At 45.0% G+C, this 14,918-nt stretch overlaps 1 protein-coding gene across 1 annotated transcript; it reads right to left on the reverse strand.

Moving 5' to 3' along the window:
- Nucleotides 1-270: 270 nt before the first annotated feature.
- LOC308580813 (zinc finger protein RFP-like) lies at nucleotides 271-14,887 on the reverse strand. The gene is made up of 9 exons (XM_081183005.1): nucleotides 14,809-14,887; nucleotides 12,074-12,487; nucleotides 9,233-9,328; nucleotides 6,656-6,886; nucleotides 4,789-4,811; nucleotides 4,547-4,665; nucleotides 3,462-3,488; nucleotides 1,579-2,409; nucleotides 271-850 (listed from the first exon to the last, which is right to left on the reverse strand). The coding sequence occupies exons 2-8, from the start codon at nucleotides 12,473-12,475 to the stop codon at nucleotides 1,862-1,864; spliced, it is 1,446 nt and encodes a 481-aa protein (XP_081039131.1). The 5' UTR covers nucleotides 12,476-12,487; nucleotides 14,809-14,887; the 3' UTR covers nucleotides 271-850; nucleotides 1,579-1,861.
- Nucleotides 14,888-14,918: the final 31 nt, after the last annotated feature.

Genomic DNA, 14,918 nt, shown 5'->3' on the forward strand with positions numbered 1-14,918 from the left:
GGCGGTTTGAATCCCCGTGACGGGGTGAGCGCCTGTTGCTCAGTTCCTGCTCCTGCCAACCTAGCAGTTTGAAAGCACGTCAAAGTGCAAGTAGATAACTAGGTACCGCTCCAGCGGGAAGGTAAATGTTGTTTCCGTGTGCTGCTCTGATTCGCCAGAAGCCACAATCCCAGAGTCGGCCACGACTGGGCCTAATGGTCAGGGGTCCCTTTACCTTTATTGACCTCATAGGAATGTGTGTGTGAAGAACATGAAATAGGATTGCAAAAGTTTGTAGGTTTTTTCATTTTTTTATTTATCAAAAAACAAACTCTTCCATAGAAAATAACATCAACCGTTGTGCTCTGACCCTCTCCCCAGCTTGCCGCCTTTACCAGACTGCAACCTCTTTCCCCTAGGTCACCAATTCTAAAGACTCTCCTTTCAAACTCTGCTTTGTTTTCTGAACCAACTCAGAACTGCAGGAGGGGCCCCACCCAACAGCTATCTGGTCCAGAATCCCATTCTCCTTCACTTTTCTTACTGGCCCATTCCTTCCTTCTTTTCTTCCTTCCACCATGTAGTTTTTATTATTATTAACATTTTAAAGTTTTTCAGTTGCACAAAATAAAGTTGTACAAAATAAAGTGGAAAAATAATGTTGTGGGAGCTATGGCTCATCTCCCAGGCACTTTCCTGACATGGGGGAGCTGGCCTGGTTTATATTTTAATGCTTGCTAAACCTACTGTCTGGCATCCAGTTCTAACACACCACACACAGATTAAATTCTAACATTTACTGGATCCAGAAATTTAGGGTGCCTGGCACCCACAAACTCTTAACACTGCAGAGAAAATGCTAGGCTGTCACCTTCTCTCGTGTTTTTTTTTAATAGATATTTATTGAAGTTTCAGAAATTATATAAAGAAAACAAACAAAACACAGACAAAAAAAACAAGTATAATTTCAATACCTTATTTTCTTATACCTTACTTCGCTGACCTCCTCCTACCTCCCCTTTCTGTATTCTAATTTCAAATTATTTATTCAGCAAATCCTCTCCCTTAATTTCATTTAGTTTTAAACCTTTCTTTTCTTTTAACTTAAACATTACTGCTATAAACCACTTAGCTTCTAAACCGTCATCATTCTACCATTCATTAATTTTGCTATGTTTCTCAGCCCTTCCTTCAATTTGTTTTTGATAACCTTATTTTCATTTAGTTTAGTTCATTAAAAAAAAGAAGAGAATCCAGTTTTACCTTGTCCAAACTTAAACATCGAACTTATACATCAGTTCTTATTCTTAAAACATTTTTTCTAAGGTCGACCAAGATTCCCTTCCACGAATTTCCCAATTTACATAACAATAACAAACAAAATAAAAAATGAAATAAATTGTAATTATGAACCCTTTGGATTCCCAAACTCCACCCCCCCTTTCCCGGTTTCAGCCCCCAACAATGTCCATCAGTCTTAATCTACTATCAGCCTGGAGATCTCACATCCGAGGCTCTTAATGGTCTCTCAGTTCCTCTCTGCCGGTCTTTTTGATAGACCTTGATATTAAACACCAAATCTTGGAGAAGGGCTGTCACCTTCTCTCAGGGGGGGGGGGGTAGAGCTGGTGTGGGTGTCATGGCTCGTTTCCCAGGCACTTTCCTGACATGGGGGAGCTGGCCTGGCTTATATTTTAATGCTTGCTAAACCTACTGTCTGGCATCCACTTCTGACACTCCACATACAGATTAAATTCTAACATTTACTGGATCCAGAAATTTAGGGTGTCTGGCACCCACAAATTCATAACACTGCAGAGAAAATGCTAGGCTGTCACCTCCTCTCAGGGTGGGGGGTGGGAGAGCAGGGGGCGGTGAGGACTCAACACTTCAGACCAGCTCCCCACCAAACATGGAAAAAGGGCTGGACCTTCTCCCCAGAGAATGAGGCTTGTTGGAAATTGAAAATCAAGTCGTCGGTGTGGGCATTATAGAATTCCACACAGCCCTGATCATAGTCTAGGGACACCCGGATCTTCCTGGGCTCATCGCTCAAGCTCAAAGGGGTCCGCTCAGGGAGGGTTGAAGCCCAGAAGGGATCAGATGAGGCTGACTCATCCTTTCCCTTCCCAATGGCCCAGATCCCCTCAGAAGGACTCATGCGGACAAAGCCTTTGCGCCTGACAGACTCTTTTGCAACCCCTATGGCCCAGTTGGCCCGTTCCCTTTCCTCCTTCTCCTCTTCCACCATCACCTCCCACCAATATCTTCCTGAGGTGAATTTTGCATGGCCCAGCGCGTAGAGCATGCTGTCGAATCTCCCAGGGTTGTCCTCAACGTCCTGCATTTCCCTTCTTCTTCTCAAACTCTTCAGGTCCTCAGTTACAACAAGAAAGGAGTGGGCGGTTCCTGGATCCAGAGTGATGCTCACTGCGAAGAAGAAGAAGAGGAGGAGGAGGATATGACAAAGGAGGTTGGGTGGTTGATGATGCCAGGTGAAGGCTCAGTCTCACTACTGGAGAGAGACTCGAAAACACTCCAGGCCTGTTTCTGGGGCCCAGCAAAGAGTGGAAAGGACCACTCCTTCAATTGCAGGCAGGTTGAGGACAGAGAGGCACTGTGGATCCCCACTCACATATGGATATTTTGGAAGTCCCACATTCCTAAATTATTATTATTATTATCATTAATAATAATAATAATAATAATAATAATAATAATAATAATACCCAGCCCATCCAGCTGGGTTTCCCCAGCCACTCTGGGCAGCTCCCAACAGAATGCTAAAAGCACAACAAAACATCAAACATTAAAAACTTCCCTAAACAGGGCTGCCTTCAGATGTCTTCTAAAAGTCTGGTAGCTGTGTATTTCCTTGACATCTGATGGGAGGGCGTTCCACAGGGCGGGTGCCACCACCGAGAAGGCCCTCTGCCTGCTTCCCTGTAACCTCACTTCTCACAGGTAGGAAACCGCCAGAAGGCCCTCAGAGCTGGACCTCTCTGGGCTGGACGATGGGGGTGGAGATGCTCCTTCAGGTATACTGGGCCAAGGCCGTTTAGGGCTTTAAAGGCCAACACTTTGAATTGTGCTCAGAAATGTACTGGGAGCCAATGTAGGTCTTTCAGGACTGGTGTTATATGGTCTCAGCAGCTGCTCCTAGTCACCAGTCTAGCTGCCCCATTCTGGATTAAGCAGGCACTGACTAGACCACATGTGGAATCCCTGCCATCGAGCATCTTAGTTGTCCTCTTATTGATGTGCCCAATTTCTGTTCATATGAAAGGAAATAAATTGACTTTTCCAGAAGAGTGTTGCAACAAGCCACCCGTCTATGGCCCTGAGATCTTCTGATGAAGATTGGGTATCTAAATTTAACAAAATAAATAAAAGTAAAATGAAGGCAACCAGTTGAAATACTTGAACGAGGGATTGTCACTGGTGAACATTTTCTTTTCTTCCATTCCTTACAGATAGTTTACCTTTGTTCGGTGCCTGCATCAGCAGCTCTGTTACACAGAAGAAAGAGGGACAAATTAAAAAAACGTGGTCAAAAGTCCATCAAGTATATAATTTGTTAACCGTCCCTGCCCCCCAAGCCCCACCCTCATACTAAATTCTTGGTTAATGAGGCCTATCGTGGATATAATTGGGGGGACGGAAGATGGGTCAGGTGGCCAATTACGGACGGAAAACAAGGATATGCATCGCCTAAAAAGAAAAACAACAATTGTGAATAAAATTGGCACACGTTCTGCTCATAGATGAGCAGTGGATGGCTGCCATTGAGAATGGGGGGTAGGCAGGCATAAAGGCAAACTTTAGATGGCGCCAGAGTCAATGACAAGCAAAGAAAACTATTTCTAGTTTTCTCTCCATCTTCTTCTCTGCTAAGGGCTCGTCCATACTGTTGTTTAATGTAGGCCGTAAGGTTCCGTCAATTCTCTGTTACCCATATGATGGGTCCCCTCTAAATCACCACCTCCCCACACTTTCGCCTTCCTCAATCCCAGGTTTTCTCATCCCCTCTCCTTTTCAGAGTATCCCTGGCATGTGGAGGAAAAATATAATCGCAGATGGATTCTGCGTGACCTTGCCATGTATATACCAAGATCACAAACACCACTTCCTTGCTTCTTCGCTCACCTGGGGCATGTTCAGGGAGGGAAAGGCATGGATAACCTATTCAAGGGAAGGGTTTTCAAACACCTATAGGGTAACCACACGCCCCATTAGGGATAGCAGGATCTAGAATCCACCTTGGTTGAAAACAGCATGTTGAGGACGAGCAGGAAAAAATTCCAGACTGAGATCAACTGCATTTTTGTGCTACAAATGGCTAAGTGTGTGCAAAGGCAAGGAGGAGAGTTGCATCAAAGGAATTCTAGGAAGCGGATGGAATGCGGAAAATGTGATTTGAGACCTGCTGGATCACTCCAGGTAAGAGTCAGCTCCTCTTTAGCAAAATTCTGACTTTCGCAGCAACCAACAGAGATGCGGAACTGCCTGACAAACAGCGTCCTTCCTCATTCCATGAACTGACCCCCCCCCCGACCCCAAAGAATACCTTTGCATTTCTCCAGGGTATCCTTCAGAAACGAATTTTTCTGAGTGTAACTTTGGAGTCTCTCTTCCATGCCTGTAGAGATTCCCAGCACTGTCCGCCTTCTTTTCCACCGCACAAACCTGTAAGGAAGGTGGGTCAGCCTAGGAGATGGTTTAAACAGCAGCAGCAGCAACAACAGCACCCAATGTGGGCGACCGGCCACTGGAAAAGGATAGGAAGGAGACTGAGAAAGAGCCACGTACCTGACCACCCAAGTCCCAAGGCCCTGAAAGAGAGAATGAGAGAAATGGGTCTCAGCTGCACAGGCAGAACACAAACAGGGCATTTTGCTCTACAGTGGTACCTCGGGGTGCGAACGGGATCCATTCCGGAGCCCCATTCGCATCCCAAATGGAACGTAAGATGCAACGGCGCGTCTGTGTGCGCGCATGCGCGTGACTTCATCTTGAGCGTCTGCGCATGCACGAGCGGCGAAACCCGGAAGTAACGTTACTTCCGGGTTGCCGCAGAGTGAAACTTGAACACGCTCGACCCAAAGCACATTCAACTCGAGGTATGACTGTATTGGATATTACTTTTCTTGGAAGGCTCCATGCACACAATATTATAAAAAGGTAAAGGACCCCTTTACCTTTACCTTTACCTTTACCTTTACCCTTTACCTTGATGCTTTTGAATTATGGTGCTGGAGGAGACCCTTGAGAGTCCCATGGACTGCAAGAAGATCAAACCTCCCCATTCTGAAGGAAATCAGCCCTGAGTGCTCACTGGAAGGACAGATCCTGAAGCTGAGGCTCCAATACTTTGGCCACCTCATGAGAAGAGAACACTCCCTGGAAAAGACCCTGATGTTGGGAAAGATGGCGGGCACAAGGAGAAGGGGACGACAGAGGACTAGATGGTTGGGCAGTGTTCTTGAAGCTACCAGCATGAGTTTGACCAAACTGTGGGAGGCAATGGAAGACAGGAGTGCCTGGTGTGCTCTGGTCCATGGGGTCACGAAGAGTCGTACACGACTAAACAACTAAGCAACCACAAAGGACCCCAGTACGGTTAAGTCCAGTCAAAGGCGACTATGGGGTTGCGGTGCTCATCTCGCTTTGAGGCTGAAGGAACCGGCATTTGTCCTCAGACAGCTTTCTGGGTCATGTGGCCAGCATGACTAAACCACTTCTGGTGCAACGGGACACCGTGACAGAAGCCAGATCGCACAGAAACATTATACATTCAATGGACACAGAGACTGTATTTTCTTCTATCAAGTAGTCCATACACAACCTGGACCTATTACACATTTGGTGCCCTGGGAAAGCGCTTTTTCACACATCAGTTTCGTTCTCAAAATAAAAGCTTAACGCAGATCAATTCTGCGTTACCCGCCCCCCTCCATTTGAAAATGGACGGAGGCAGCCCCAGCAATGGGGGCTAGGACCTGCCCAATGTCACTGTGGCTGGGTGTACGCCAAGATTTCAACCCCCAATTCCTTCTTTGTTCACCTGGGATATGGGGCAGGGAGGAAAAGTCAGGAGAAATCTAATCAAGAAGAGCATCTTCAAATGTGTATCAAGTAACCACACCCACTTCTGGGGATGGAAGGTTCTAGAAGCAACCAGGACTGAAACCAGCATGTTGAGGATGAGCATGCATGGTTCCACGCTAAGAAAAAGCTACTCCTTTGTGCAACAAATGGATAATAAGTTTGTACAGAGCCCAAGTGTCCTCCCCAGGTGTTATGTACTGAGTTGAATAGGATCCAAATGCAGCAGTCTGATTGGTCCTAGAACAATAGGATTCAGAATGCAGCAGTCTGATTGGTCCTAGAACAATGCAGCAGTATGATTGGTCTGCAGGAGCCACCCAATCCAGCTCCAGATGGAAGTGAATCCACAACCTGATTGGCCTACAGGAGAATCCCAGAATTAGCCAATCACGTGCAGCCCATTGTGTAAATAATGTATATAAAGCAGATACTTTGGGGAAACTTTCATTCCTCCTCACCACTATGAGCTGAATAAAGAGCATGAAATCCACTCTTGACTCTGAGTATATTTCACCAGGGACCCGTACTCCTGGGATCAGGGAGCTGCCTTTGTGTTTCACTGTCTCACCTGCAGGAACGCCATAGGTGGCAGTTGGCGCTTCTTTTCCATGTCTGTGATGTGGCTACTGAGAAAGGCGATATCCTGTGAGAGCTTGAAGATATTACTTTCCTTTTTTTTCTTCATCTCTTTCTCCAGATCCTCCAGCTCATTCAGCCAAAAGCGCTGCAGCTCGTGCAGGAAGTTGTGCATTTGCTCAAAAGCGCCCGTGATCTTGTTCTTCTCCTCCTCTAGCTCCGCCTGAAGGGGAAATAGAAATCGGGGAGGGAGTAGAGGTGGAAGCTGAGTGCCGTTCAAGGGAGCTTAGCTACAGGCCTGCGACGGATACTGCAAAAGAATTCTACACATAATGCTTCTTTAACGTACCGCAGTGCAGTAAATTTCCACAGGATTCTTAAGAATTAAACTTTTTTTGTTTGTGGTACAGTGGTACCTCAGGTTAAGTACTTAATTCGTTCTGGAGGTCCATTCTTAACCTGAAACTGTTCTTAACCTGAAGCACCACTTTAGCTAATGGGGCCTCCCACTGCTGCCGGAGCACTATTTCTGTTCTCATCCTGAAGCAAAGTTCTTAACCCGAGGTACTATTTCTGGGTTAGTGGAGTCTGTAACCTGAAGCGTCTGTAACCTGAAGCGTATTTAACTCAAGGTACCACTGTACTGACTTTGGAAGGGGGACACTGCAGAATTTTTTCCGTTGCCAGATTTACCATGGAGCTTATGGTACAAGCTGGAGGGAAAGGCTCTCACAATAAATGAACTTTTTTTACATACAGTCGTACCTCGGCTACCGAACGCATTGCGAGTCGAATGCTTTGGCTGCCGAACGCCGCAAAACCGGAAGTGACTGTTCCAGTTTGCGAACGTTCTTTGGAACCTGAACGTCTGACGCGGCTTCCGCTGCAGCCAATCGGCAGCCTTGGTTCCCGAATGTTTTGGAAGTCGAACGGACTTCCAGAACGGATTCTGTTCAACTTCTGAGGTACCACTGTACACACAATACACTAAATAGATAAATAGCAATATTAGAGATTAATGATATACGTTAATCTTGGGAATGCAACGAAATTAGAATCAGGTAACTGGTAAAAATGGCCACTTGGTTCACCAAGGTGTTTATATTTTGAATTAGATATATATGGGAGCACCAATTTTTTTTAAGTGACTCCAAAGGTCTTAATCCAGCCCTGCAAAGGCTGCCTGCCATAACATTGCTCCCTCATGTTATCCCCGTCTTTGATTAGAAGGGCTCAGGTGGTCTTGGTGGCAGGGCTGGCAAAATGTCCTAGGCCGGCCCTGCTTTAAGGTATCCTGGACGCAAGATGTTCAGGGCTCTTCGTATTAACACAGGAGCACACTGAGCCAGTTGCAAATGCGCACCCAGCACAGATGTGTTGTTTTTTCCCTGACGGGGGATGCACAGCAACTTTACTGAGCTCTAAGGCAGAAACGTGAACACAACCAGAGGCCTTTCTCCTTGGGATAATAGGTTCTGAAATGCCCAATAAAGATGTAAAGTTATTTTTGTATGCCACAACCGCTGCTCGAATTCTTATAGCTCAGAAATGGAAAACACAAGAATGACCAACTGTGGAAGAATGGCAGATGAAAATGATGGAATATATGGAGCTGGCGGACCTTACTGGAAGAATCCACGACCAGAAAGAAGAGGAACATCAAGAAGAGTGGAAGAAATTTAGAGACTATTTGAACAAATATTGTAATATTAAAAATTAGAAACTAAGAAAGAAAAATTAGAAACTAAGAAATTAGAGAGTAAGAATTGTAAAATAACTGAGATCTGAACTTTAAGAAAAGTTAACAAATTAGAATTTAATTGGAATATTGTGTTTTAATAATGATGTTGGAAAACTGCTACATTTAAATACAAGGAAATTCAGAAGGGAGGGCTCAGAGGGAGTCGAAATGATGTTAATGACGCTAGAAGTTTAAACGGTCAATTAATTTGTGTGGTTTGGGTGTGTGTTAATATGTGTTTTTATATTTCTTATTATCTTTTTTGTTTATATTATTAATTTTGTCTCTTCAGTTTCTGTTGTAATAGGTGTTATATTTGCTAGAAACTTTATAGTAAAGGTAAAGGGACCCCTGACAATTAGGTCCAGTCGTGACCGACTCTGGGGTTGTGGCGCTCATCTTGCTTTATTGGCTGAGAAAGCCGGCGTACAGCTTCCGGGTCATGTGGCCAGCATGACTAAGCCGCTTCTGGCGAACCAGAGCAGTGCATGGAAACACCGTTTACCTTCCCACCGGAGTGGTACCTATTTATCTACTTGCACTTTGATGTGCTTTCGAACTGCTAGGTTGGCAGGAGCAGGGACCGGGCAACGGGAGCTCACCCCGTCGCAGGGATTCGAACCACTGACCTTCTGATCGGCAAGTCCTAGGCTCTATGGTTTAACCCACAGCGCCACCCGCGTCCTTAGAAACATAATAAAAATCATTAAAAACAAACAAATGTGAACACAGCCTGATACATCTACCGGCATACATATCCAGGATGACAGAACTGTTGGCCAGCCAGGACTCATCCCCAGTGTGGGAACTATAACAGCAAAGACCTACTGGAAATGCCTTGATCCTCTCTTCTTCAGCCAGTTTCCATTCCCTAACCACTTGTCTCTCTTGCGCCAGAAACTGCAGCCGAGTCTGGATTCCTTGCTGTGGAAAACAAAATGAGGCTTTTTGACCTGTGAGAAATCAGCCAGTTTGATGCCCAGACACAATTCCCCCCACAAAATATTGGATTTATTGTTATTTTTGCAATAAGGAGAGTGACAAGGAAATGCACTGGAAAGCATGGGATAAAAGTCATTGAATTTCCCCAGAAATAAACCAGAATTAATGCTAATCAAATAGCCTCCGCCCTCTAACCTCCCTACAAACAAATCAGAATTAATGCTCAATAAACAAGTCATTTGGAAGTGCCTTATGTCCAGTCTTTATTGAGCATTCATTTTTATTTATTTGTGGGGTATGTGCACATGCTATTAGTCTTTTTTTTTTTACCACACTTTTCAAGAACCCAGTTTTGCCCCACAAGCTTCCTCATTTCAGAAGTTTGATGGGTGTGTGGAGAGAGAGAAAGAAAGGGTCTTTTTGCGGTTGTCATTATCCCCATTTAAAGTACTGCCATACCACTTTAAACAGTCATGGCTTCCCACTCCCCCCCAAAAATAATATTGGAGCTGTAGTTTGCTTAGGATGCTGAGAGCTGTTTGGAGACCCCCTCATTCGCCTCTCAGAGGTACAATTCCAGACGTCTAAAATGCCTGAGGGGAAAATTCCTTTAAAATATTTTTGGAGATTTTGCCCAAAAAACCCCACACCTCAACACCTTTGTGTCCAGATTTTCACTTTTTTGAAATATGAGAACCCTAGTTTATCAACCAATCCCTCTTCCCTGGGAATTTTGAGAACTGTAGCTGTGAGGAGAAGAGCGAGTCTCCTAACAACGCTTAGCACTTTTTACAAGCTCCCGGCCCCGGAACAGCCATGACTGTTGAAATGGTATTAAACGCATAGTGCTCCAAATGTGCAGGTGGCACCATTGTGAAACAATTAAGAGTCAGAAATCCTTGCGAATATCTTATTTAATAATTCCATTTATAAGTGGAATCCTTCCTCCCGATTCCTTCCATCACCAAAGATCTATTAGTAGGCTCCGCACTACATAATCCACTGGCAATTAATTATTACATCTACAGTGGTACCTCAGGTTAAGTACTTAATTCGTTCCGGAGGTCCGTACTTAACCTGAAACTGTTCTTAACCTGAAGCACCACTTTAGCTAATGGGGCCACCTGCTGCCGCCGCGCCGCCGGAGCATGATTTCTGTTCTTATCCTGAAGCAAAGTTCTTAACCTGAAGCACTATTTCTGGGTTAGCGGAGTTTGTAACCTGAAGCGTATGTTACCTGAAGCGTATGTAACCTCAGATACCACTGTATTAAATTTAAACGCTACACTCCGCCTGAAGATTTAAAGATCATAGGGCACTTTACAATATAAAAACATAGAATTAAGCCGCAAAATCAGCGATACCACTTCCTACTGATAACAAATCCATCTTTGGAAACCGCTAACCAGTGATGGTGAAATTCGGCCCTCCAGCTGTTTGGGGACTACAGTTCCCATCATCCCTGACCACTGGTCCTGTTAGCTAGGGATGTTGGGAGTTGTAGTCCCAAAACAGCTGGAGGGCCAAGTTTCTCCATCACTGCGATAACCTTTTGCCCCGGCCTTATTCTCAGGGGTGAAGTGTGTTGTAGCTCAACTTTTCTCATGCTAAAGGACAGATATGCACTTTGGAGGTGACCCCTTTTAAGCAGAAGCTGCAAATGGAAAAGGCTGCTCCAGTTAACCTTAGGAAACAAACAACAACACTTCCGGTCTTGTTGGGAAAGCTACCTTAAATATCTTCTCCAACTCATTATAAATCAATCTCCCAAAAGTCCTTAGCTACTTTGCACGTCCACCACATGTGGTAAAAGGAGCCTTCTAATTCTTCTTTTTTTAAAAGAAATGCATCTTTATTAATTTAAAATAAACACATTTATGAAAAAACAGACGTATATACAGGTAAACAAGCATACAGTCAATCAAACAAATAACAGAAAGCTCAAACAAACCACCACACTATAAGATATAAGAAGATTAATATAATTCTCATCGTATATACTCCTGGTATTGAACACAATTATAAAACTTATAGAGAAGAAATTTAAAACTGACTTCCAATTAATCTCACTGTACTTTATCTATCCATTACTTTATACCGCCCAGTTACATATTTCTTATATAATTTCCTTTTACCTCCCTACAAACTTTTATTTATACAATACTTCTACTTCTTTACATTTCCAACAAGGATCTGACGTTGATTTATATACCGTATTTTTTGCTCTATAAGACTCACTTTTTCCCTCCTAAAAAGTAAGGGGAAATGTGTGTGCATCTTATGGAGCGAATGCAGGCTGCGCAGCTATCCCAGAAGCCAGAACAGCAAGAGGGATCGCTGCTTTCACTGCACAGTGATCCCTCTTACTGTTCTGGCTTCTGAGATTCAGAATATTTTTTTTCTTGTTTTACTCCTCCAAAAACGGTGCGTCTTGTGGTCTGGTGCGTCTTATAGAGTGAAAAATACAGTATGTTTTGGCTAATTTGCTTGGCGTTAGGTACCATCTATACATCATAGCATGGTGAGGATTAAAGCTAGACCTCTGAAGCACATCTCCCTCCTCAAAGAATTCTGGCCACTATAGTTTACCCCACGCAGGGTTACAACTCTCAGGAACCAACTACAATGCCCAGAATTCTCTGAAGGGGGAAATGGGCTTTCCAGGTATAGCGCTCATGCAACCTAAGACACAGTTCTGAGAATTGATGCTTGAAGGAGATTTCCTACCTTCACCCGCTGTGAAATCTGGTCCAGATTCATCAAGGCGTGTCCGCTGTGCTCTTGTGACCTCTTGCAGACGTTGCAGATGGAGGCTATACAAACCTTGCAGAAAAACTCCAAGGGCTCCCCATGTCTCTGGCAATCGGTTGTCTCCACCTGAGAGTTGAACTGCTTGGCTATTTCGACCACGTTGGCCAGCTGCCGGTTCGGCCTGAGGCTGGTTCTCTGGACCACTTGCCTGCATTGGGGGCAAGATGCTGGCCTTTGGGTTTCTTTCCAGCACATGGCGAGGCAGCCTTTGCAGAAGCTGTGCCCGCAGTCCAGAATCACCGGGTCTGTGAAATAGTCCAGGCAGATGGGGCAGGAGGTTTCATCCACAAACTGCTTGGTCAGGCTCGCGCTCGCCATGTCTGCTCCGCTCTGAAAGAGAAGGGAGAAAGGGAGGATGTTTTGCTTTTGGTTTCAAGGCACCGACTGTTTCCTGGAACTGCCAGGCTCTCCAGCATGAGTCATCCCAGATTAAGCGTTCTAAGCCACATCCCTTCATATTAGAAGGTGGGCGTTGACCGTTGCCAAAGATCCGTTCAAAAACGCAGTGCTTTTTCCTGGGGGTACGCATACCCCTAAACATTTTGTGAATCTACTTCTGGCCTCATTGAGGGGCAGTATTTCAATATGAGTAGGAAAATGAGATTACCTTAAACTTTTTTTTTAATAGAAAAAAGCCCTGCAAAAATGTATGCCACCACAGAACAGCTTCCCATCTCCAGTCAAACCACCCACCTGACAATAACACTTACAAAATACAGTGGTACCTCAGGTTAAGAACTTACCATATTTTTTGCTCTATAAGACGCACCAGACCACAAGAGGCACCTAGTTTTTAAGAGGAGGAAAACAAGTAAAAAATATTTTGAATCAAATCAGTGTCGGGGCTGAAGGGGGAAGCCCGGGGTTTCCCCATAAAGCCCCGACATCCCCAAGCTAGAACAGCGAGACGCTGCGCAGCACTCCGTCTCTCTGTTCTGGCTTTGGGGGCAGCCTTTCAAGCCTCCGCAGGGCAGCGGGGTGCCTTCACCCCGCTGCCCTGCGGTGGCTTTGCGCAGATAACCCCGAAGCCTTTGGAGTGCAGCGCGAGGTACCGCTGCACTCGAAATGCTTCAGGCGGCTATCCCTGAAGCCTGGAGAGCGAGAGGGGTCGGTGTGTACTGACTCCTCTCGCTCGCCAGGCTTCAGCGAAAGCAACGCGTGGGCTCCGGAGCGCGGAGGGAGCGCTCTCTCTGCGCTTTGCTTTCGCTGAAGCCAAGGAGCCTGCATTAGCTCCATAGGACGCACAAACATTTCCCCTTCATTTTTGGAGGGGGAAAAGTGCGTCCTATAGAGCGAAAAATACGGTAATTCATTCCGGAGGTCCTTTCTTAACCTGAAGAACCACTTTAGCTAATAGGGCCTCCCGCTGCCGCTGCACAAAGTTCTTAACCCAAGGTACTATTTCTGGGTTAGTGGAGTCTGTAACCTGAAGCGTCTGTAACCTGAAGTGTATGTAACCCGAGGTACCACTGTACAACATTTGACATCTGTTTGCGTCCGTTATTAGCTTATTGATGATTCTGGTTACTTTTTGAATGCTTTAAATAGCTGTTTTTACTCATCATTTTATCGTTTTTACAAAACCACTTTTCTTTTTTTTTACCATCAAGAGGTATACAGTGGTACCTTGGTTCTCAAAATGCCTTCGTACTCAAACAACCTGGAACCCAAACACCTCAAACCTGGAAGTAAGTGTTCTGGTTTGCGAACTATTTTCGGAAGCCAAACATGCTCTGTTCTGAGTGTTTAGGGGTTGTTTTTAAAAGTCTGGAACAGGTTAATCCATTTGGCATTACTTTCTATGGGAAAGTGTGCCTTGGTTTTGGAACGCTTTGGTTTTGGAACGGACTTCCGGAACGGATTAAGTTTGAGAACCAAGGTACCACTGTACACATTGTATGAAATAAAGCATTATACAGATTGCAAAGAAACAATATTAAGGTGTCCAAACCGACAGGAATGGGAAAAAATGCAGAAATTAAAGCAGGCTAATTTAGCTGAGATTCCTGCATGACCAAGGGGGTTCAGCTAGATGCCTCTTGGGGTCCCTTCCAACTCTACAATTCTCTGATTCTCATTTGTCAACGCAGGGGAGAAATGCTTTCGGCCAATGTCAAAAAAACTTTAGATGGGACATTTTAATACGAGCAGTGGATAAAAGCTGATTAACTCATTCTCACCCCACAAAATAGCTTGGGGTGTGCCTGAATAAGTCCACTCAGACTTTTGGAGTGGTTATAGAAACTATAGAATGAAAATCGAAATATGTGTGGGAAGGGTTCAGAATGGGAAGCTTGCGTTTTCAAAAGAGAAGGTCAAAGTAGCACGTAAGCAGGAGGAGGTTGGAGGGAACAGAAGATAAGGAGTGAAGGCCGAAGGCCGTTGCTATGCAACTTTGCTGGAGCGAGACAGAACATCTGCTGTTTATGAATGCTTGTGGCATCAATATTGTGTCTTTTACCTTGAAGCAATGGCACTTTCCTCTTTGCCTAAAGGGTATCTGTGGGGGTGAAGTGACAACCATTGCAATGCTTTTAATAAAGGTGCCTGGTTTGACAAATTGGGGTCTGGGTTCTTTTGGCTGCCCAGGCTGAACCCACAGCTATTGGGGCGAGTGAGTTCCCCTTCCAATATTTCCCTGAGGAGACCACCTGCTTTTCTTTGGAGCTTTCTGTTTCTATTACGTTTTTTGTATATGTCGGAAGCCGCCCAGAGTGGCTGGGGAAACCTAGCCAGAGGTTTCAGGTTAGGAACGGACCTC

The sequence above is a fragment of the Podarcis bocagei genome (assembly GCF_964188305.1).
Source record: "Podarcis bocagei genome assembly, chromosome: 2".
Lineage (NCBI taxonomy): Eukaryota > Metazoa > Chordata > Lepidosauria > Squamata > Lacertidae > Podarcis > Podarcis bocagei.